The sequence below is a fragment of the Saccostrea cucullata genome, unplaced genomic scaffold (assembly GCF_032062105.1).
Source record: "Saccostrea cucullata isolate Sc308-1 unplaced genomic scaffold, CSIRO_AGI_Scuc_v1 ctg11549, whole genome shotgun sequence".
Classification (NCBI taxonomy): domain Eukaryota; kingdom Metazoa; phylum Mollusca; class Bivalvia; order Ostreida; family Ostreidae; genus Saccostrea; species Saccostrea cuccullata.
In genome coordinates, this window is record NW_026938838.1 from 59,496 (window position 1) to 81,836 (window position 22,341).

At 33.1% G+C, this 22,341-nt stretch overlaps 2 protein-coding genes across 2 annotated transcripts in view; both read right to left on the reverse strand.

Moving 5' to 3' along the window:
- Positions 1-21,489, reverse strand: part of LOC134251499 (nose resistant to fluoxetine protein 6-like) — a 35,184-nt gene extending 13,695 nt beyond the window's left edge. The window contains exons 1-15 of the mRNA XM_062733921.1: positions 21,307-21,489; positions 20,991-21,150; positions 20,520-20,692; positions 19,640-19,724; positions 18,320-18,428; positions 12,882-13,093; positions 12,615-12,785; positions 11,728-11,821; positions 10,565-10,657; positions 7,923-8,088; positions 6,438-6,517; positions 6,228-6,335; positions 5,299-5,419; positions 4,106-4,292; positions 3,376-3,518 (exon numbers count right to left, since the gene is read on the reverse strand). Of these exons, the coding sequence (XP_062589905.1) occupies positions 3,376-3,518; positions 4,106-4,292; positions 5,299-5,419; positions 6,228-6,335; positions 6,438-6,517; positions 7,923-8,088; positions 10,565-10,657; positions 11,728-11,821; positions 12,615-12,785; positions 12,882-13,093; positions 18,320-18,428; positions 19,640-19,724; positions 20,520-20,692; positions 20,991-21,150; positions 21,307-21,489 (2,085 nt within the window). The remainder of the gene's footprint in view (positions 1-3,375; positions 3,519-4,105; positions 4,293-5,298; positions 5,420-6,227; positions 6,336-6,437; positions 6,518-7,922; positions 8,089-10,564; positions 10,658-11,727; positions 11,822-12,614; positions 12,786-12,881; positions 13,094-18,319; positions 18,429-19,639; positions 19,725-20,519; positions 20,693-20,990; positions 21,151-21,306) is intronic.
- LOC134251501 (nose resistant to fluoxetine protein 6-like) overlaps positions 1-22,341 on the reverse strand; it is a 68,414-nt gene that overhangs the window by 45,536 nt on the left and 537 nt on the right. The gene's annotated exons all lie outside the window — the stretch shown is intronic.

Below are 22,341 nucleotides of genomic sequence, written 5' to 3' on the forward strand. Positions count from 1 at the left end.
GGAATGGAGGTATCCACAAACCCTGAGGAGTATGTTCGTAAAAATGTAGCAGTGGATACAGGTAAGCTCCCAGAAGAAGTCACATTTTCGTTGTGGAAAAGATTGCAGCTTGAAAATGGAAAGAAGAAGATGAAAATTGTGCAAGAGACAATGAAACTTGTTGATTTTCCCATATTATGGGAAAAGGAAGAGAATGATTTCAAAGAACGTGTATTCAAAATTAAAACACAATATGCACAGCTTCGTCAACTTAAAGAAAACCTACCAGAGAAGGAAATTCTTCTTCATACGGACTTTGCGGAAAATTATAGCTGTAAAACGGCAGATGAAATACAGAGCGCATATTGGAACCAGAGTCAGGTCACACTACACCCTATTGTGGTGTATTTCAAGGATCCAATGACCAAACGCTTAGCTCATCGTAGCTATGTTGCTGTCTCAGACTGCATGCAACACTCTTCTTCTACTGTGTTAGCTATCCTTGATGCTTTTTACGGTTTGAATCTTGACGAGTGTGCTGGTGTTGAGCATGTTCATTACTGGACAGATTCTCCATCAAGCCAGTACAGAAACAGGTATATTTCTGAGGCAATTCTAACTCACAAAGAGAAGTATGGATCAAAAGATCAAATGCGACCTGGAACTATTTTGAAGCCGGCCACGGCAAGGGACCTTGTGATGGGGTCGGCGGTACTGTAAAGAGAATGGCTGATGAAGCTGTCAACTCATCTAGGGTTTCAATACAGGATCCAGAAGAATTTATGACATGGGCAAAACAATCAAGCATGAAAGGAGTTCATTTTTTCTTCGTCAGAAAAGAAGACTGTGAGAAAATATTTGACGAAACAAAGAGATGCAAACTCAAACCTGTAAAGGGAACAATGAATCTCCATGCTTGCAAGAGAGACATGAACTTGCTGGTCACTTCCCAGACCTCTTGTTACTGCGAAAGTTGCTTAAAGCACCTTCATTGTGAAAACTGGTCAATTATGTCAGCATATGATGATCAAAGAAGAGAAGAACCCACAGTCAGCGCAAACAGTGACACACTTAATAATCACATGCCATCGTTGGAAACAATAAATAGTACTACAACAACTGATGTGGCTGACTCTATTGCACTTCCCCAACAATACGAAGTTGGCACTTTTGTCGTTGCTATGTATGAAGGGAAATGGTATGTCGGACAAATCATGTCAATTGATGAAAGTGATGAAGAAATTGAGATCAGTTTCATGGAGCAGAAGAAAAATTTCTTCCAGTGGCCGAGAACAGAAGATAAGATATGGGTCAATCCGTCCGACATCGTTTGCCAAATAAGCCCCCTAAAACCATGCGGAAAATCTAAGAGGATGTACAAAATGGACATTGAAGATCGAAACAATGTTGATAAGCTTTTAACACAGTAGAGTTATCGCCCTTCAGAAAAGTGTAACATGCGTTACTATTGTTATAAATCCTGTTGAACTTTCATTTAATTGGAACAATAGCTGATTTGAATTTAGCTTGTGTTTCATATTTGAACTGTTTGTTTTCTGCAATTTAGTCAGGATGATATTATATATCTTTTGTTGAGTTCTTTCAAGATACGAAACATACGTTATGTTACGTAAAACATACATGACCCTTAAAATACACACGTGTACTGCTTATTGGAGTTTTAATTTGATGTTGAAATGATTTTAGGATAAATGTCTTTAGCAAAACTGTTCTTTAAATTGTTTGCAGTTCTAATAAAAAGGTCTACACAGGCAATTCTACATTAATTTCTTTTTTGTTAGAAAAGTATATTTCATTTCAAGAAAATGTGAAAAGAAGATACATGACGCTGCTCAAAATAATGTTTTATTTTCATATTATCAATAGTACGACACAATCAGAACTAGGATTGCATTTCACAAAAAGACCCAATTTACTCAATTTAATCTATAAAATTTTATAAATTCTAGTGAAACATTCGTTACATTTGAATGGTAATATACTTGAAAGTGTAAATAAGAACTACCGTAAATCTGGAAATTTTTACGTCGATTTATTTTTGCGAATATGGGTCAAAAAGCTGTTGATTAATTTTTACGCTTCAAATTTTTGCGAATTGTCACTGGTGCTAAAAATAAAAATCATGAAGATTTTCATATCAGGTTATGTTTCAAATAATATGCCCATTTAGAATACCACCAATATACTCACAACGTGGCAAGATATTGCAAAATCGCTCCGAAACAATTTTGAAAAAACTACAAAAGGATTTGCACTGAAAATAATTTCTAAGTCAATTATAACAAACATTTTAGAGGTTGTGTATGCCTTTTAACCTAAAGTATAATCCAAATGAAGAAAAAATATAACTAATTTTCTCAACGTTTGGTTTTTCTCACCTAAAATTTACACGCCGCGTTTACATTTGGAACTTTCTAGTAAATGCACTGAGTTTGAGTTATCGCCCGTGTTGATACACGGTTAGATAAAATGACAGTTCTCTCTTTATTGGCAAATTGATTGATTAATAATTAAAAAGGGGCATACCGCCTCAGTGCTTGTCAAATCATCGGACGATATTGCATATAATGAGGGCAATTTACGCACGGGTAATTAACTTGTAGTTATAGTAGACTAGTGTAAACAGGTTTCTTTTAAAAATGACCAGTGCTAACCGACACCTATTCACTGAGTTAAAAAATTAAAAAAAAGAGTTCTCAGAAAAAAATTCTTCGCATGTTGATTTATTTTTAAGAAAAATATTTTTGCGAATTCAATGCACGCGCAAATTTGCTAAAAATTTATCTACAGTAAAAATTTCCAGATTTACGGTAATTCACAATTTAAGAACAAAATTATATGTATAAAGTTTCTCTAGACTAGCTATCTTTTTTTTTTGAACCAATATTTATACTGGATAGTTGTCATATTTCTTGTGGCGTATTTCCAAATCTTACAACTTAATAATATGTTATATTTATTTTGAGAAAAAAAAATAGGACAACATTAAAACTGCATCAATTCATAAAAGACGTAGTGACAGTTAAAATACTTTGTCTTATCACGAAAGTACATATACTGATTTGCTTTTGTCATTGAAAATTTCTTACGATCTATACTTTATTCAACCTAAAATTTTCAATGAAAACTGGTGCATAAGACGTAACGTACGTTTCTCAGCAAATATTGTTCACTAATACACCTCTACTTCAAACTGCTGTAGTTTTTTAACCCCGAAACATAACTTAAAAAAACTTTGGGAATACAAACTTGAGATTTTGAATTATTCGATAATGTTATTAGCATACTGATAATCAAAAGTCGAATTTTAAAGAAAAAAAATATTGAATTGCACCATTTTATTGACTTTGAGTGTCAAGTAAAAATTGTACTCACAATATTGATGTCAGAGTAGTACATAGTGTATCTGTGGCTGTAAGTGTAGACAAACATGATGACAGGGTGAACCAGGTAGGCACAGTAGGTCAGGCGACTGAGGGGAGACCACAGACGGGCCGACAGGAAAGTGTTGATAAAACCTACAGGGTCAAATGTTACAATGTGTCCATTAAACATGCACCAGACATTGTAAATCTTGACACACTTTTGACATAAAATTACTAAGTATACTAATTAATTATCCAGATGGTGTCCATATATTGACTGATTTCTTGCATAAAATACAATAGTAGTTACAGTTGGCTCAGTGCATCTGGACAAGAAAACAAATACTGTATACAGGGTTATTTTGGCCCTGTGTTATTTTGGCCCTTACACTTATTAACAGTTTTGTCCCATTTTAAGTTCTCCCAGTCACACAGTTCTGTTTATAAAATTTAATTGTGACAAGGGCAAAAGGGGCGATAATTTCTCGGTATACAGTATAGTGTAAAAAGTTTACAGAAATTAACAACATTGGAAAAACAGAGGGATAATCATCATTTTAAAGGCACTCTTCTACTAGAATAATTAAAACACTCAATAAGGCCTTTGACTTGAAACATCAGGTGAAATTCAAATACCTATTCCAAGGTACAATATTTTTGTTCATTTAATACAAAAGCAGTGCAACAACAACTTTAAATATTTTTAATATCATTTCTTTACAATGTAGTCTTTTTTTTACCTCCATATCCTATACTACATGCAAATATGATCCATGCTAAACCCAAGCTCCATGTTGTTTTGGACAAAGAGTTGTAAAGGGCAGTAACTGCTGTGGAGGACTTATGGCCCCTGTACTGTTCAGTGGTCCCAAACACCACAGAGGACACACAAACAAGGGCAATAATCCATCCCAACACCACAATCACCTGGTTAAATATAAAGCTAAATATAAAAAATGTGTTTTCTGAAGCATATACATGCAGCTAAGCAGAAATCAATCCATTTCCTTAAAAAAAAATTTACACTTGCAGCAACATACATGTATCTGTTGAAAATCAGTCTGACAGTTAAACAAAGCTGTAAGTTTTTTTTTTTTTTTTTTTTAAGTTTTTGAAAATGCATTCTTTTTATTCATTTTGCTTCATTCTCTTTCAAATATTACAGGACCAGTATGCTTATTTATTTTAATTACAAGAAAGGATGATGGCTATATAATTTTTTCAAAACATCCTACTCTGAGGAGCAAGTAGTAATAAAACTTTGTCCTATTTTCAATTATCAGCATCTAAAAAACTAGCATAATAACAAACTGCTCTTTTTATGCCCCCAAATCGAAAGATCTCATGGGAACCTTGTTTTTGTCCTGTCTGTTTGTCTGTCTAGCTGACAGTCTATGTGTTTTTCTGTCTGTCCGTTGTCAATTTTAATGAAGCCATAACTATTCAGTGGGTGGAGCTATGGCTTTCATATTTCACAGGTATATTCCTTGTGACAAGATCTTTCTTTGAGTTCCACTAAATTTGACCTTTTGACCTTCGAGTTTGACCTACTTTTACAAAAAATATTACACTTTAACCTTGGCGGAAACTTTTGAACATTTAAAGGTAGGGCTTTCATACTTCACATATGCATTTATTGTGACAAGACCTTTCAGCTTGTATAAATATTTTGACCTTGACCTAAACCTAAAAGTTTGATCCACTTTTTAAAAACTTCTACCTTGGTCATAACTTTTTAACAGTTAGAACTCGGGTTTTCTTATTTCTCAGGTGTTTTCCTTGTAACAAGACCTTCCTTTGGGTACCAACACTTTTGACCTTGAACTTTGGAGTTTGACATGCATTTGAGAGAATTCAACCCTTGCCATAAGCTGTCATTTGGGGACATCTTGTTGTAATTCTGTAGATGTTCATTATTGACATTAATACTTACTTTTGGCAGCTTGACTCGTCTCTCAGATTTCCACATGAAGTATCCTGTTAGAACCCCAATAACGTACGGGGCTATTCTGGCATACGGCCTCTGGTACATCTTGTCAAAGAACTCTTCCTGGCTGTGAAGGAAAGAAATTTGTAGGCAACATAAGATGTGTTTTTTAAAATTAATTTGGATTCATATGAATATGCTAATAACGGAGCACAATAAGTAACCATTGGAATTCCGATACAGATAATCAATCAGAAACTCAAGCATCACATTAAGGAATTACATTACTCACTATGCAAGTAATATACCCGGCCGGTACATGATTTGGAATAATTTGAGTGATGCAATATTTTTTTTTTTGAAAATCTATCATTGATCAAGTTTATTTTAATTTACATCTATTTTCTCTTAATTACCAACTAAGACAATAATATATTAGAAATTTTGTAAAGAGTGGAAGGTTGATTGATTGATTGTATACTGTTTAACATCCCTCTCGAGACTTTTTCACTCATATGGAGATGCCACCACTTGCCGGTGGATAGCTGCAAATTTTGTCTTATACTCAGCACTTAGGGCATTGAGCAGGAAGGGATCTTTTTCGTGCCAGCACCTACTGTGACATGAGGCCTCGGTTAATATGGTCTCATCCAAATGACCGGTCTCCATGTCCCACAGTGGGATTCGAACCCGCAACTTAAGGATCAACTCCTTACTTTGCGACTCTAGAGCAGACACTCTAACCACTGCGTCACATGGGCAGACGTAAAGAGTGGAAGGAAAAGCAAGAATATGAACCTCTAACCTTAACAAATTATATGCAAAAAAAAAAAAAGAGTGACTATAAATATCCTATTTGACAAACAGCTGCCATTACATATGTAAACCAATATATTAAACTTTACTACACAGTATGTTGTCAGCATTAAACTTACTCAGGTGCTCCATTCAAGGTCATATCCAGCTGTACTGACATTATTCCCCTGTAAACCAACTGCATCACCATAAGAGCCAGTATTAATATGTATCCTATCAAAGGTTTCCTGAATAAAAAAAAAATAACTTTGAAAATAAAGTGTATATGTCTTTAGTAAAAGTGATATACAGTTCATGAGAAAAATAACAGTTGTCAACATAACACATACCTGTACAAAGGATATATTATAAAAGGTGAAAGTACAAAAAACTGCATGTCATTTGCAAGGTACCAACCCCAACCCATGCACTGAAAAATAAGAAAAAAATAGCAAATATGCGATCATTTTCTTTAAAGCAATTATTGTAGAATCTATATTTTTTTATGTACAGTAAGAAGAATTTATAAAATATTGATTATTTAAGAAATAAACAACAATGTCAAAAGGTTCTCTGGGAAATGAACTAAGTTGGTCACATGATCAAATCCTGTGAAGCCCAAAGTGCTTCTCAGTAGATTTGATAAAAAAACAACTAAGTTCATTTCCCAGTGAACTTTTTAACATTGTTGTTTATGACTTATATTTAATACATTTGAGACAAATAAATTCCAAGTAAAACTGCATTCATTACACAAATAGGCCACCGTATTGTTATGATGTGACCTAGAAATTGTTTGGTCTTGAAAGTTTATCTCGCTCCAACATCTGAATATTTACAATGATGTTCACAAGTGGTGATATCTCTTGTTTTAGTTTACACAACTTCAAAGGAATTTTGGGTTAAAAAGGTAAGTGCAATTTTAGGCTAATAATAGTATTTAAATCATTCCTCACACCAAAGGAAGATCTATTGTACATCTGTTGAATGAAAAATATCTATATGTTTCAGTTATTTCATCTTTTTCATTGCTTTTAAGTCAGTAGTTCCAGAACCAGACAGAAATTTATGTAAACAAGATATTCATCTCACCGAGTGATTCAGTCGCGCAATGAACTCTGACCCCAAATAAGTTTAATATATAGAATTGAACATGTTTTCTCTTCAAAGGGTTCATCTAAGAAAAATATTTGCAAATGTAAATATATACCCCAGTAGAATTAAATAATGGAATACATTTTCATTAATTTTTACTAACATTAGAAAGATCAGATAGACAGCATGAAGAGAAACAACTGTGTACAGAATTTGAATTTGGCCCAGCCAAAATATCATAGCATATTACCACTATACTTTATATTATACTTTCATGTAAATTAGTTATTTATTAGATTATTATTAGATAATTAAATATGATTCGTCGGGAATTTTTTTTTTTTTGAAAACAATATTACATGTACCCACAGAATAATGATTTAAGCCACACCTTCCAGCATCGCAACAGTAAACATTATATTTGATGAGTGTTATTAAAAAAACAGTGACTGCGCAGAATTTATGTGCGCACAGTTCAAAGTTAAAATTTTCAGTATAATATAATAAATATTGCATGTAGTTGAGTGTAACATTAAAAAATTTCACCCCAAGAAAACCATTCTCAACTAAGGCGCACCAAGAAAACCATTGTCAACTAAGGCGCAGGGTGAAAATTTTCAATGGAACACTCAACTACAGTCATGCAATATTTACATAATACCATCCAGCAACAGGTCACATGTGCCTCAGATAAGCTCTAATGCATTTTAGATTTATCACACGTCTTAAATCAAGTTTACCTCTTTACTGACTGAGAAGAAGTTCTGGATATACAGAAGATTCCTCCACCAGTAATCCTTACAGTTCTGGTAGTCGGGTGACGTCAGGGGCCAGAGAGGTCCCGAGCCCCAGTACTGGAAGTAGGCCGTGTACACCAGGATAACCAGCATCATGGCAGGGGTCAACCTACGTAATAGTGAATTTTTTTTCTTTTTTATGCAAATTTTTCAGGAAATCAATTTAAGATAATGTTAATTTTGACAAAGTCAGCTAAGATAAGATCAGTTATTATTATTTTTTTATTCAATGATCCATTAACACATGAAAGCAGAGGTGATGCCTCCTCAGAGGCCCTCACAAATATATCCTGGATCAGATAATTAAAAAAAAATTGATAAATCTAAATGTACATACCAGGTATATTTTTTTTATATCATATCAAAGTTTAGATCATAAGGATATATAAAAAGAAAAATAGAAAAAAATTTGCTATAGGTATAGATGATAGCTCATATTTTATACTTTATTTTCGTTTGTATTTAGCATCAAGATACATAAACTATGAGTATGATAATGAACGAATTGTACTATATAACAATTTCACAAGAAATAGTCGTAGGGGGCTCGAATGCATAAAGTCCACAATCCCCCCACCCCCCACCCCACCCCATCCCCACTGTGACTGAAAAAACTGCAAAAAACTGCTGGTCACCTTTGGATGAAAGACGTACAATATTACAATTTTTCCAATACATTTATCAGTAATCAATAGCATCAGAGGCAATAGAGATAGTAATACATACACAGAAATATAGTTTATTTTGGATTTAAGTTACCATAGCTATAGGTTTCATATCATACATGACTATCAAAAACAAAAGTCTATACTCAACCCCCTATGGTAATTCTACAGCAGGACAGCTTACTAAGGGCCTGTAGTTAAAGTAATTCTTTAGTAGAAAAATAGTACTCAATCACAGACACTGTAGACAATTCATAAAAATCTTTCATATTTATTTTCTATTTTTCTGTATATTTCATGATTAATGTCATATATTTATCTGGTATTTTTCGTGATTATCTAATTTTCGCTTTTTCTGCAATCATTTTTAATTTGCAAAATATAAAACATGCATAAATTATGTCTGCTATAATAAGTGACATAAAAACATAATCATTTTTTAATAAAAAAACTTCGATCGTAAAAAATAACTTACCCTTAAACTGTACAAACTCTACCCCTTTTTCGCAAAATTTTCAACATGTGAAAACAATGGATATACGGTATAATAAATTATTTTTAATAAATATTTTAATCTCAGCATCAGTTTCTGATCTATCAATTATCAAACCTTAATTTCATTTTAATTTTATGAATAAAATATATACTTATGATACCAAAGGGTTAAGAATTTCAATTTTCAACAAAACAGTTACTGATTACAGCATGTTTCCACCAAATATTTGTATTGCTGATCATTCGTGTCGCATCCCATATTTGTTTTACATTTTTACAATCGAAGATTAAATGTTTTATATCTCTTCTGTTACGTTAACATTTTGCATAATTTTGACATGTCTTTGTTCCAGACACTCACAGATTTATTATTATTTAATAATTGATGTAGAAGTTAATAATTAAATTCAGCAAATAGTTTATCCGTAACTTTTTCTATTTTTATCCTTAACTTTTTCAAATTTTGAAAAATGTGTTGAATTGTATAAATTGTATGAAAAATATAAATTAACAAAACATATTATAGTTTCAAAGTAGGTTATTGACAATTTTTTGTATTTATGACATCACAAACTACTCGGATTTTGCTTTATTTTTTAGAAAAAGGACAAAATGGACAAATTCAAAAGTTTATATAGTTCATATTTAATTGATATTATTTTTACACATTATATCAGAGTGTGGCAATTTTTACATTTTTTTAGAAGTCATGGAAATTTTTTTACGTCATTTTCCTGACATCATTTCAAACATATGACGTCATTGCTGATGAAAACATTCAGTGCTTTGAAGTCAGCATGTATCCCCCTGTTTTGAAACATAATTAAATAATCCATCAAAACAAATATTGGTTACTACTGAATAAAGTTCTTTGCGCTCTATGTTCTTTGAAGTTGACATTCAAAAGTTTATATAGTTCTTTTTTTTCCAAAATGAACATTTAGCAACTTTAATTAACTTCTCTAATGATGTTTTTCATTGTTTCCCCATGTAGATATTTCTATGTTTTATGTTGATATATTTACTCTAACTAGTGTCCACAATGTTTTCTAAACTGGTTGAAAACTAAGCTAAATGTAAAGTGTGACGGAAGGACAGACTTAAGGATGGAAGGCGGACATGACAAACACTATATGCCCAGGCAATTTTCATGGCGGGGCATAAAATTGTGATATATATAATTCAAGTTATTTTCTAAAGAATACAATGTATTATATATAGGAAAGACCATCCTCCGTTACCTTCCACAAACACCTGGTAAGGTGCCTCAATTTTTTGTGAGGAAACTTGTTATAGTAAAAATACTTCAATGACAAATTATTAGGAAAAATTATATCTTATTGAGGAACATGTCATCTGACCTTAAAGAGTTGAAAAAGAAATATAATTGTCCTTGTAAAATAATTAACATGGCTATATCCTCACCTCCAGAATCTATGGAAGTAGAATAGTAACCAGTTCAGCTTTCCGTCTCTTTTCTGTAACTCTTTGAGGGTCAAATAACTCACTAACAAACCACTGAAAATAGAATTATTTCCATCAAGTCAATGAAACCATGGACCAACAACATGTATTATGCAGAATTTTATGTTCACACAGTTACAGGGCAGTTGTGCCCCTTAAAAGGCTAGCATATATTCAAGCCTCAATTAAACATACATGTTTTACATAAATTATATATACCTTTTATGTTCACACATATAAAAAACATTGTGGACCTAGAAAAAGGCTAGCATATATGCACCGCCAAGGGTAATTAAACATACATGTTTACATGAAAATTATATATATTTTGATGACAGATATATTTTGAAAAGTGAATGAAATGAATTGCATAGGACATGAATGCACCACCAAGGGTATATTAGTATACATGTATTGCAACATGAAAATGAGGTATAAAAGAAAAGGCCATATTTTCAAAAAATATTAATGAATTGCTAATATCAGTATGTATCAGATATAAAGTTGAAAAAAATATTATGAATGGTTTCTTTAAATTGACTTAAACACAATTTGATAAAATTGAGGTCAAGGTCAAATGAAAGACCAAGGTCGAAAATGTTAACACAGTTGATTTCCTTACATCATTATGTATCAGCATATGAAGTTTGACACTAATTTAGTAAAAGTGAGGTCAAAGGTCAAAGAAACCCCAAGGTCAAAAACTGTTGAAGGAGTTGAAAAGCTCTCATCATTATGTATCAGCATATGAAGTTGAAAAAAAAATATTATGAATGGTTTCTTTAAAACTGACATAAACACAATATGCTAATAGTGAGGTCAACGTCAAAAATGTTGATGTAGTTGAATTGCCTACATCAGTATATATTAGCATATTAAGTTTGACACTAATTTAGGAAAAGTATGGTCAAGGTCAAAGGAGAGGTAAAAATTTTTGATGCCGTTGAAAAGCTCTCATCAGTATGTATCAGTATATGAAGTTTGATCATAATATTTTGAATTGAGCTAAAGGCAAAGTGTGACAGAAGGACGGAAGGACGGACATGACAATTAACACTATATGCCCCAGCCATATTCATGGCTGGGCATAATGATATTCCAAGGCTTGATTGCTGTTGAAATACCTGAGCAGAAAGAATGAATCCACAGAATAGATTCCATTGATGATGATCTGGAAAGTCCATCTTTGTAACCAATTCAGAGCTACAGCTGCATTTTCTGTAGAGAAAGTGTTAAATAAGAGGGGAATTTAACAAAATTTAACATCTTAAATTCTCCAGGCTTTCACAACTGTTAAGTGCTACACTTTAAATAAAATCTATATTTTATTAATTTTTACATCATTTTTATACATTGTAAATCTTAAATTATTATCAGCTTTGTTGTGCATGTCATATCAAACAAGCCATAGAATATGTAAAACTTCAACAATTTTTAAATCTTCCACTATGAAGCTGACTGACATTCTACAAATTACCAATACAGGACTTGTATTCTCATTAATAGCTCAAAAGTAAAAGACAATTTAGGCCTAGCTATTAATACAAGGATGTGAAATGACAGCAAAAGCCAGGGCACTCACACCACTTTTTGGGACTGGGGCCTTTCAAATTGGGAAAATTATTGTCATTTTGGGAAAATTTGGATGACCAACATTCATTAAAAAAAATCCTCAAATTTCACTTTTCTAGCATTTTGTCATCAATTTAACTCTGGTTTTGAATAAATAGTTAAACAGAACAAACATGGGTTACGTAGGCTATTTATGAAAGTACATTAGCTTTGTCATAACTATCTTTGAGTGTTGATATTGCCGTTATTTGTCTTTCTGAGTGAAAGTCATGAACTTTTATTTTTTAACTATATTTTGCTATAAAATTGGGAAATTTACACCTTTCTTTTGGGAAAAAAGATACCTTTTTTTCATTGGGAACGGGGCCGAATATCGGCCCCAGTTTGAGAGAATCGAGAGCTCTGAAAAGCAAACAGGTAATCTTAGGTACAAACATACTTGCACTGCCCAGTGTGAAGAAATAGGTGTGGCCCAGAATGACCCAGCCCATACTCAGGACCCTCACCCCATTGAGAGCGGGCACCGCGGTAGGAGGGAGGGCATCAGTGTTGAGAACCTTACTGCCATTAGTGCTGATTGAAAAAGTCAGTAAAAACTTCCTTAGTTTACCTACAAAATAAACATATAGTATATGTATCATGCATAATAAGAGTTGAGTCTGCAAATTTTCACACTCTGCACAGGTATATCAAATGGAAAACGTACTGTTGTGCAAGATCTTATTTCTGAATGACAAGACAGATACTCGAGTTCCATCCGACATCAGATGAGTGGTGTCAGAATTAACGGACTGTGCATCACTGTCCTGTTTATTAATTCTCACATCTCCGATTTCCGAGGAGTCCACATCTTGATTTATAAACATGTCGTAAAGGGTGCCCAGCAATAATAGAAAGCCAATGATGGAACAGATCACACTAAAATATAATATAATATACATTGTACATGTTTGTTATGTTCATAAGCCAAAAAATAAAAAACAATTACATGTACATTGAAGCTGAATATTAGTGTACTCAACTGGGCCAAGATTAAAAAATTCTTTGTTTGCAGTTGCCAACCTATAATTTTTTGACTGGGTAGGTAGGTAGGCATTCATTTTTTTTTGAAAAAAAAAAATTTTTTTCAGATTTTTGTTAGAAAACATTAAATAGAGCTTTTCATAGGCCTACTATACACGAATAAGCTCCACTCTTGGTATGAACTACTGATTGATAAAAACCAAAATTGAAAATGAAACAGTTTCAATATCCTAAAAAATGACACAAGATGAAATTACACCATTCAGTCGACGGAATGGTAACTGAATGCCCACTGAATGGTCACTGAAAGGTCACTGAAAAGATCCTTTCCCGTGACTTTTCCGTGACCATTCCGTTACCATTCGACTGAATGGCAGGTACATTTCAGTGACCTTTCAGTTATCATTCAGTTGCATCTTTTTATTAAATAATCAGCTTATTTTTTAACTTAAAAAATTTAATTTCACTTTTTCCTGATTTAATAGCATTTAGTTTATATATTTTCGAATAAAAAATGAAGAAAAAATTAATGCCAGAAAAAAAAATTATTCCCAATACCAGAATCGAACCCTGGTCCCCAGCGTGTCAGTCCGTTACCATATCAATTGAGCTACGAGTTCTTGTTGAAAGGAAGGAAATTAAAATCAATCAATTTGAAGAAATCGAAATGGAACGCGGTTCACCTGTCGTATCGAGGAGTTGCGATGTGTATATATCTTGTATATATTTTGTATATTCTACGTTAATTGTGAGGATTTTGGGGACATACTGATTAATTACACACCTCTTATCGGGATGATGACAATTATCGGCGACGGGCACCTGTTCTTGTCAAAGAAATCTTCTCCTCGGAGATCGCTTTAAATTCTCTATCTAGAAATTTATCAAAATATTTTATTTTAAACAGTATCATTTAAAAAGCTATAATCTGCAAAATTAAGTTTCTTCCACAATAGGCATACATAAATGATTTATTCTATTCCTGTAAAATGTATAATGATGTCTCTCAAAAGGTGAAATATCCTGCGGTTTTGACAATTAAGAAACAGAATTTATAACATCAAGGTTCTTCCAGAAAAGGTATTAATAATATCAAAAATATCAATTCTGTCTCATCGTTCAATATTATATATTTCCATGAACAAGAGGCCCACGGGCCTTATAGGTCACCTGAGTATCATGTAACAACTTTCCAGTGATTGTATTTGGTTCATGTTTTAATCCAAAAGCCATGAAATTCACAAATATTGAAGAGGCACCATTGCTTATTAAAGGGCAGATTTCAAAGCATTAATCTATTTTTAGTCAAAGTACCCCCCTGGTACCCCTGACCAAGCGGCCCTGAAATTATCTATTTTGAAAGAGGCCCCTTTCTTCATTATAAGGCCAGCATCTTTTTTTGTTTAGGTTTAGTTATGAACATGAGAATAAAAAAGTCCTGAAGGAGAAGGAAATTAATTTTTTTTTTTTTTGATAAATCAATTATTAACATTTGTACATTCTTTTTTTATGCTATTCTAATAGGCTCCTTACCACTGGACACATAATGCTTACAAATAATGCTTACAAATAGGAAAGTAGAACATTTAATTGCTTATTTCATCATCTGCCAGTTTGGGCAAGTTATATAAATTTTGCGATGTTGGTCAAAATATATTTTAATAAATCAATTCTTTAAAAGTCTTTCAAAATGTCTTCATTTTTTTAATCTTTGTTAGGTGAATGTGTAGACATTGTTCTAAAATTTACTTGATGCCTAAAATTTTTCCTCAAATGGACTTAACTTCTCCCATAGTTTTATTCATTACATCTGATGCATAAGCAACCCTTTTCTGAAGAATGATGCTTAGACTGTAAGCTATAACAGAGACCTAAACAATGTCGCTGGCAATATGCAAAAGATACCACGGGCAGTTTAAAACCTTGGGGAGGAAAATAATTTACAGACAGATACTTTTGAAACGAATACATAATTATCTCACCAGCATGTCATTGTGCAACAAAGTCGTCAGCATTTTATTTGTCCTTTGAACGGGTGAAACGTTTTGAATGGCACTAGTATCGATGAATTTTACACCAAACCAAGCTTCTTCTCAGATTAGCTTTATTTACCCGCCGTTTCATCTTAAAACCGGAAGTGCGAGTTTGTAAACTTGAAATCTCGATCCCGACTCAAATTTGACATCGGAAAGAAAAAAATTGTTTTTATTTTTTTCTGAAAATTCAAAACCTTGAGTGGAGGGTTTGTAAAACTGAAAATAAAATAAATCCTGGCCTATAATATGTAATTAGATCATTAGTATATTAACCAGGAGCAAAGGATAAGATGTTCAAAGAATTAATGCATTTCACTATATAATCATTAGAGCTCCACCCTAAAACAAGAACCCCTGACCCTGGGGCCATAAAATTCACAATTTTGGTAGAGGCACTCTTGTTCATCATAACTATGTACTTAGTTAGTTTATTTAATACCCAGGAGCAGAGAAGAAGATTTTCAAAGAATTCATGTATTTTCACTATATAATCAATAGAGCCCCGCCCTAACACCAGAACCCCTGACCCTGGGGCCATAAAATTCACAATTTTGGTAGAGGCACTCTTGCTCATCATAACTATGTACTTAGTTAGTTTATTTAATACCCAGGAGCAGAGAAGAAGATTTTCAAAGAATTCATGTATTTTCACTATATAATCAATAGAGCCCCGCCCTAACACCAGAACCCCTGACCCTGGGGCCATAAAATTCACAATTTTGGTAGAGGCACTCTTGCTCATCATAACTATGTACTTAGTTAGTTTATTTAATACCCAGGAGCAGAGAAGAAGATTTTCAAAGAATTCATGTATTTTCACTATATAATCAATAGAGCCCCGCCCTAACACCAGAACCCCTGACCCTGGGGCCATAAAATTCACAATTTTGGTAGAGGCACTCTTGCTCATCATAATTATGTACTTAGTTGGTTTATTTAATACCCAGGAGCAGAGAAGAAGATTTTCAAAGAAATAATGCATTTTCACTACCTACTTATTTAGCCCCGCCCTAGCACTAGAACCCCTGACCCCAGGGCCATGAATTTCACAATTTTGGTAGAGGACTCATTGCTGATTACAATCATGCAAACAGTTTGACTGCTTGATGTCCAGGAGTAAAGAAGAAGATTTTTAAAGATTGCATTAATTTTAGTGGTTTTGGCCCCACCCCTCAGGCCCCAGGGGGGCAGGGATCATGAAATTCACAATTTTTGTTCCCCTTCACCCATAGATGCTTTGTGCCAAATTTGGTTGAAATTGGTTCAGTGGTTGCAGAGAAGAAGCTGAAAATGTTCAAATGTTAACGGACGACGCACGACGCACGACGCACGACGACGGACGAAAACGGATAGCAATAGGTCACCTGAGTTTACTCAGGTGACCTAAAAATATAATAACTGTAGAATGTATTAGATTGATATAGGAATAATGAAATCTATATTAAAGCTGTAAAAATAAGAAAACATTTTTTTTGTTTATATTAAGATCGCATTATGATCGATAGCCTCCAATTTTAATTCAGATTGATTTCTAATTAATTCAATAGCTATTAAATAAATGTTTATCATAGAATTAGAGATTTACAGAAAGAAAAAAAATAGACAAACTCATATGACATTTTACTGAATTTTGCTTCGAGAATCGGATCTGATTCATTATTTTTTTATCACTTGAAGAATTTTTTTTGTTTCTTAAATCTAATTGGAAAATTGAATATCATTTTGAATTTTATGAGTCATCACTTTTTGAATCTTACGAGTTCAGTTGAATTGTTATCATTTTTTTTGTAACATATAAATAAATAATTGTTAAGACATATTTTTAAAGTCTGTAATCGCAATTTAAAGTTATACCAGGGAGTATACGACATATCTGATCTAAAAAACAAAAATACAAGATCAAGTGTAGATTTACAGGATATTTGCTATATTTATACGTTCAAATCAAAATTTTCGCTGAATTTGACCTTAAATATCCCCTCGTTTCTATGGTTAAATTGACTTTAAACTGTGTGTGATATTTAATTCCGAGTCGGAAATAAATCGGTTATTATTTCAAATCTTGGATATCTATGAAACGCGATTGATTTAAATTGTATAATTTACAAGAGTCTTTTCATTATTTAAAGTATCAAAAGAAATAGAAAGATCCTTTTTATTTTAGTTAGTCCGAACGTATAAAAAATATGCCATATATGTCTTTTAACATTTGGTAAACACTTGAAATACAACTGAACATCTAACTGTTATTACAAGTTTTAGGTACCTTTGTTACGTTAATGAAACAAACACACAGTTAAGATTGGATAATAAATTTATGCAAGATATTTTTAAGGAAAAACTACTGATTATAAATTAATAAGCCAGTGAAAAAAATCGCTGAATCGATACTAAAATGTGTACTAAAAGATAACGGAAAGGTAACTGAAAGACGACGGAAAGGTCACTGAAAGACAATGGAAAGGTCACTGAAAGTCGACTGAAAGGTCACTGAAAGTTGACGAAAAGGTCACTGAAAGATAACTGAAATGTGTCCGCTGAATGGTGACTGAAAGGTATCTGAAATAAGACTGAAAGGCAACTGAAAGGTCACTGAAATGTACCTGCCATTCAGTGGCTGAATGGCAACTGAAAAGTCACTGAAAGCCGCCTTTCAGTTTTAACTGAAAGGTCTCGTTTCTTCCTGTGTGAAGAAAAAAAATATTATACAAAATGGCTAAAAAAAATTTGGGTCAGGTGCATTTTCAGTGGGTCGGTAGGCAACTGCAAACAAACAATATTTTATTTTAGGCCCTGTATTTATGAATATTTTTCCAAGGTCTATTCAAACTTACCCTCTTCAAACACAAAATATATTCTAAATGCATTTGAGTTTTTTAAAAAGAAATTATGTTATACATATATGTACAGAGGATTATATTTCCCCAAGAAAGAAAAGACATTCTACAGTTCTAACCTAAAACGTTCCAATTTTAGAAAGGGTAATCTCTCCTATCCTAATCAACCAAATTTTATCAATTATGAATTTACCAATATTTACTGTACCAGTAATACTGTAACAATAAATTATTTTATAAAAGATTACCTGGCAGCAATAAACTCTGGAGTGCTTTTGTACTTTGTCTCTTGATGATAAACATATTTCAGAGAAAGCTTGATTGTTTTGTTTGTATATTGATACAGCTCCAAAAATGCTATAAAGGTAAAATATACAGTATAAAGATCAATTCAATGATATATTCTCAAACAAAAAATTTGCAAGATTCACCAAGACTTGAAAATTTTTAGAAGAGTGTCAGTCTGAACTTTATTATACCCCCCCCCTCCAGCTTGAAAAGCTGGGGGTACATGTATGGTATATAGTAATCGGTATTTCCGTCGGTCCATCTGTCCGTCTGTCTGTCTATTATGATTCTGGGTACCCATCTCTCATCCGCAACTCCTCTCATACCACTGAATGAAATTTGATGAAACTTTCACAGAATCTTTATTACAAATTGATCCGACACATATTCTGGGTTTCCCACAGCAAAACATGGACACTGCCATTATATTCATATGGGAGGCAGGGGTATCATTTAGTGATCTCATTGCTCACAGTACCTCTAGTCTTGAAATAATACTATTAAGTACATCTTGGAAAAAAAAATGGCTATGTTTGTGTTCCCATGACAAAATCTTGATAGGAAGAACCCCTTTTTGAAAGTTGGGAAACAGTAAATGAAATCTAGAGCAATTTACTGATTTTTTCTCTTGTTGACACCATATTTCACATAAATACTGTACATGTACATAAATTGATGCATTCAAAATTTAGCTTGGTCATTTGGTATGGAATTGTTTGGCACTATCATGCATGAGTGCTATAAACAGTTGAAAGACAGACTGAAAACATCCCCATTATAAAGGACACAATAAATAGAGCTTAATCATCCTTCCAAAGATCTGCATCCAGAAGTTTATGTTTTCCTAGGCCTGGTGGACTTGAACAAATATCAGAGACATTGACAAACATGTAACTAGAGGTACTGTGAGCAATGAGCTCACTAAATGATACCCCACCTCCCATTTGAATATAATGGAAGGGTCCATATTTTTTTTTGTTGTGGGAAACTCAAAAATATGTGTCAGATCAAAAAGTAAAATAGGAGGTGCACAATGGCAATATAAAATAAAGATTCTGTGAAAGTTTCAATGAATTTTATTCAGTGGTATGAGAGGATTTGCGGATAAGAGATGGGTACCCCAAAGAGTAACAGACAAACGGACATACCGATTACTATATACCCTCCCCTTTTCAAGCGGGGGGTATAATACACTATTAGAACTGTCTTTAACTTTACTTTGAAGTCAAAACAGGTAGACATTTAGTCGTCTCAGTCTTAATCAAATTTGAAGTTCAGACCTAATCCCATCACTTGTTTGACATCAGCTGCATTACAGGCATCAGGCAGGCAGACTCCCATCCTTAGATCAGTTGTGTTATATCCCTGTAAAAAAGAAATAGCATTTATGGTCATTTAATTTTGTATTTTACAAGTCTCTGACCACAGCATTCATGTCTACAATCAAATGTCACTGCAAATCCATTACCAATTTATTTAAAGCATAGCTTACCATATGCCTAAGCATTGATTTAAGCTTTAATGCATAAATAATATTCATAAGTAAAATGATATATTTGGAACATACTATACAAATACTAGCCGTTTTCTTTTATCTATTTTTAAAACATGTCTAATCATCATATAGAGAGGAGTTACAATGGAAAACTAGAGGTACTGTGAGCAATGAGCTCACTAAATGATACCCCCTGCCTCCCATAATGTCCATGTTTTGCTATATATTGTTTTACGGTAACGTGTAAAGAGGAATAACTCGCCTTATCAAATGTTATTCAGAAGCCGCCATATGCACGACGTCATAGGTAAGAATATAATGGCAATGTCCATGTTTTGCTATGGGAAACCTAAAATATGTGTCGAATAAAACAGTGAAATAGGAGGTGCACAATGGCAATATGTAATAATGATTCTGTGAAAGTTTCATTAAATTTCACTCAGTAGTATAAGAGGAGTTGCGGATAAGAGATGGGTACCCCAAAGCGTAACAGACGGACGTACATACGGACGGACGGACATAACGATTACTATATACCCTCCCACTTTTCAAGCGGGGGTATAAAAATCAAACTGAAGCTATAGTTAACACCCTTTGGAAACATTGAATCAAGTTTGTCTAATTTTTTGCAATTTCAAAAAATCTTGTGCGAAATCTTAGCTTACCAAAGGATTCCACAATCCTGCCACAAAATATTTCCCTCGAACCAGGAAAGTCTCATTATAAGTGATCCTATCTGTGAATGCCTGACTGATTGCATTACACTCATCATACTGACCGGGCCATATGAAATCACCATCAAATATACCACTGGGAACTTTTCCTATGGCATCAAGCACTAAAATACAAAGTTAATGATGAGGTGAAAAATTGAAAATACATACAATATCTCTAACTTGAGCATGTTAAACAGAAATTATAAATGCAAATATATATATATATATGTTTAATTCTGCAATGAAGGGCAATAACTCTTCTTTATAGTCAAAGAAAATTCAAATGTTCCTGCAAAATTTGCAGGACCAAGTTATTTGGTAATATTTGTTGTTTCTTTAAGTACATAAAATTTATTCAGAGACTGAGATGCATTTCTTATACATTACTCCTTATAAATATGCAAGATAACATGTTTTTACTTTTTAGAGACCAGAGACTTCTTTCCTTCAAACCATCAAGTAATAGCTGAAGTCCAACACCACAACCCCCCGACATTTTGATCCGAGACCCAAGATCAGTCAGAAATTCCTTCTCTAGGAGCACAGCCTGGTCATACATTGAGTCCAATGTAAGTATTTTCTTTAATAAATAAAAATCACCAAGTTAAAGAATTCTCACGACACAAAGAGAATAAATCTATTTAGCCATATATAGTCGCATAATTTGTTTGAAGAGCAACAGAGTCTTAAAAACATTTAATTCAACAGAATATATGGTTTATTTTTTCATTCTGACCTGTAAGATGGTGGTACCATTGAATCTGTGGATAAAATCGGGTTCAGACTCCCCCTGAGTTAGCTTGACCTGACCCTGTCTTATCAGCTCATGGTACTGAGGAACGTTCCTCTGGTCCTGTAGGGCACCCCAACACACCGAGAGGAGAAAGGAAATCAGCAATACATTTATCTGGAGAGCCATCTAGGTGGATTTAATTAGCACATATCTGTTAAAAGATATGTTGTGTTTCATTCTAAATATTATAGTTGTTAATATAAAGACCATTAGGATGTAATTAAATTTAATCAAAGGTATCACAAGGCAAGATTTTAATATTTCCCCCGTCTTTGCTCTCCTTAGTCCTTGACACACTCACTCACTGTCTCACACTGAAAAAATCTGTCTCCCCTGCCATTAAATCATATGGGATCTTGTCTATCTGTTACCTACATTATGTAACTTCCACACTACAAAGCTTTGACAGCTAGTGATTACAGTAAACAAATATAACAATTTCCTCCTCTACATATTCACTTTTCTATGTACTTTGAATATCAATATGTTTGGTAAACATAGCCATGCAATAAAACTTTATTAAAAGACTAGTTTTAACAAAAGCTATGCAGCAAAATGGCCTTGGTCAGAGTTAGTGACAGTAACCTAGCTATTTTTAATTTACATTTTTATTATTTCATCTAAAAATTAATACCTTTTAAATTAAATGTACTGAGCAATGTGAACATACTCATTAAAGTGCAGCGTAACCCAGAATACCATGCACTTATAATATGAAATTACTTGATCATTATACTCATGATCATGCCAGAGTCAGGACATGTAATGTGGGAATTTATTAAAGCAACAATAATATAACTGCAATTCAAAGTTCAATAGTAATTAATTTGTACTACTCATACATTTTTTTTCATTCAGACAGAAATTTATTAGGGGTCATTAAAATATGTAAAAAAAAAAATATTGTAAGAAATTATAAGACATATGATGTCGATTTTGTTCGTTTCTATACCTGCCTAATCACTAGACTGAAACCAT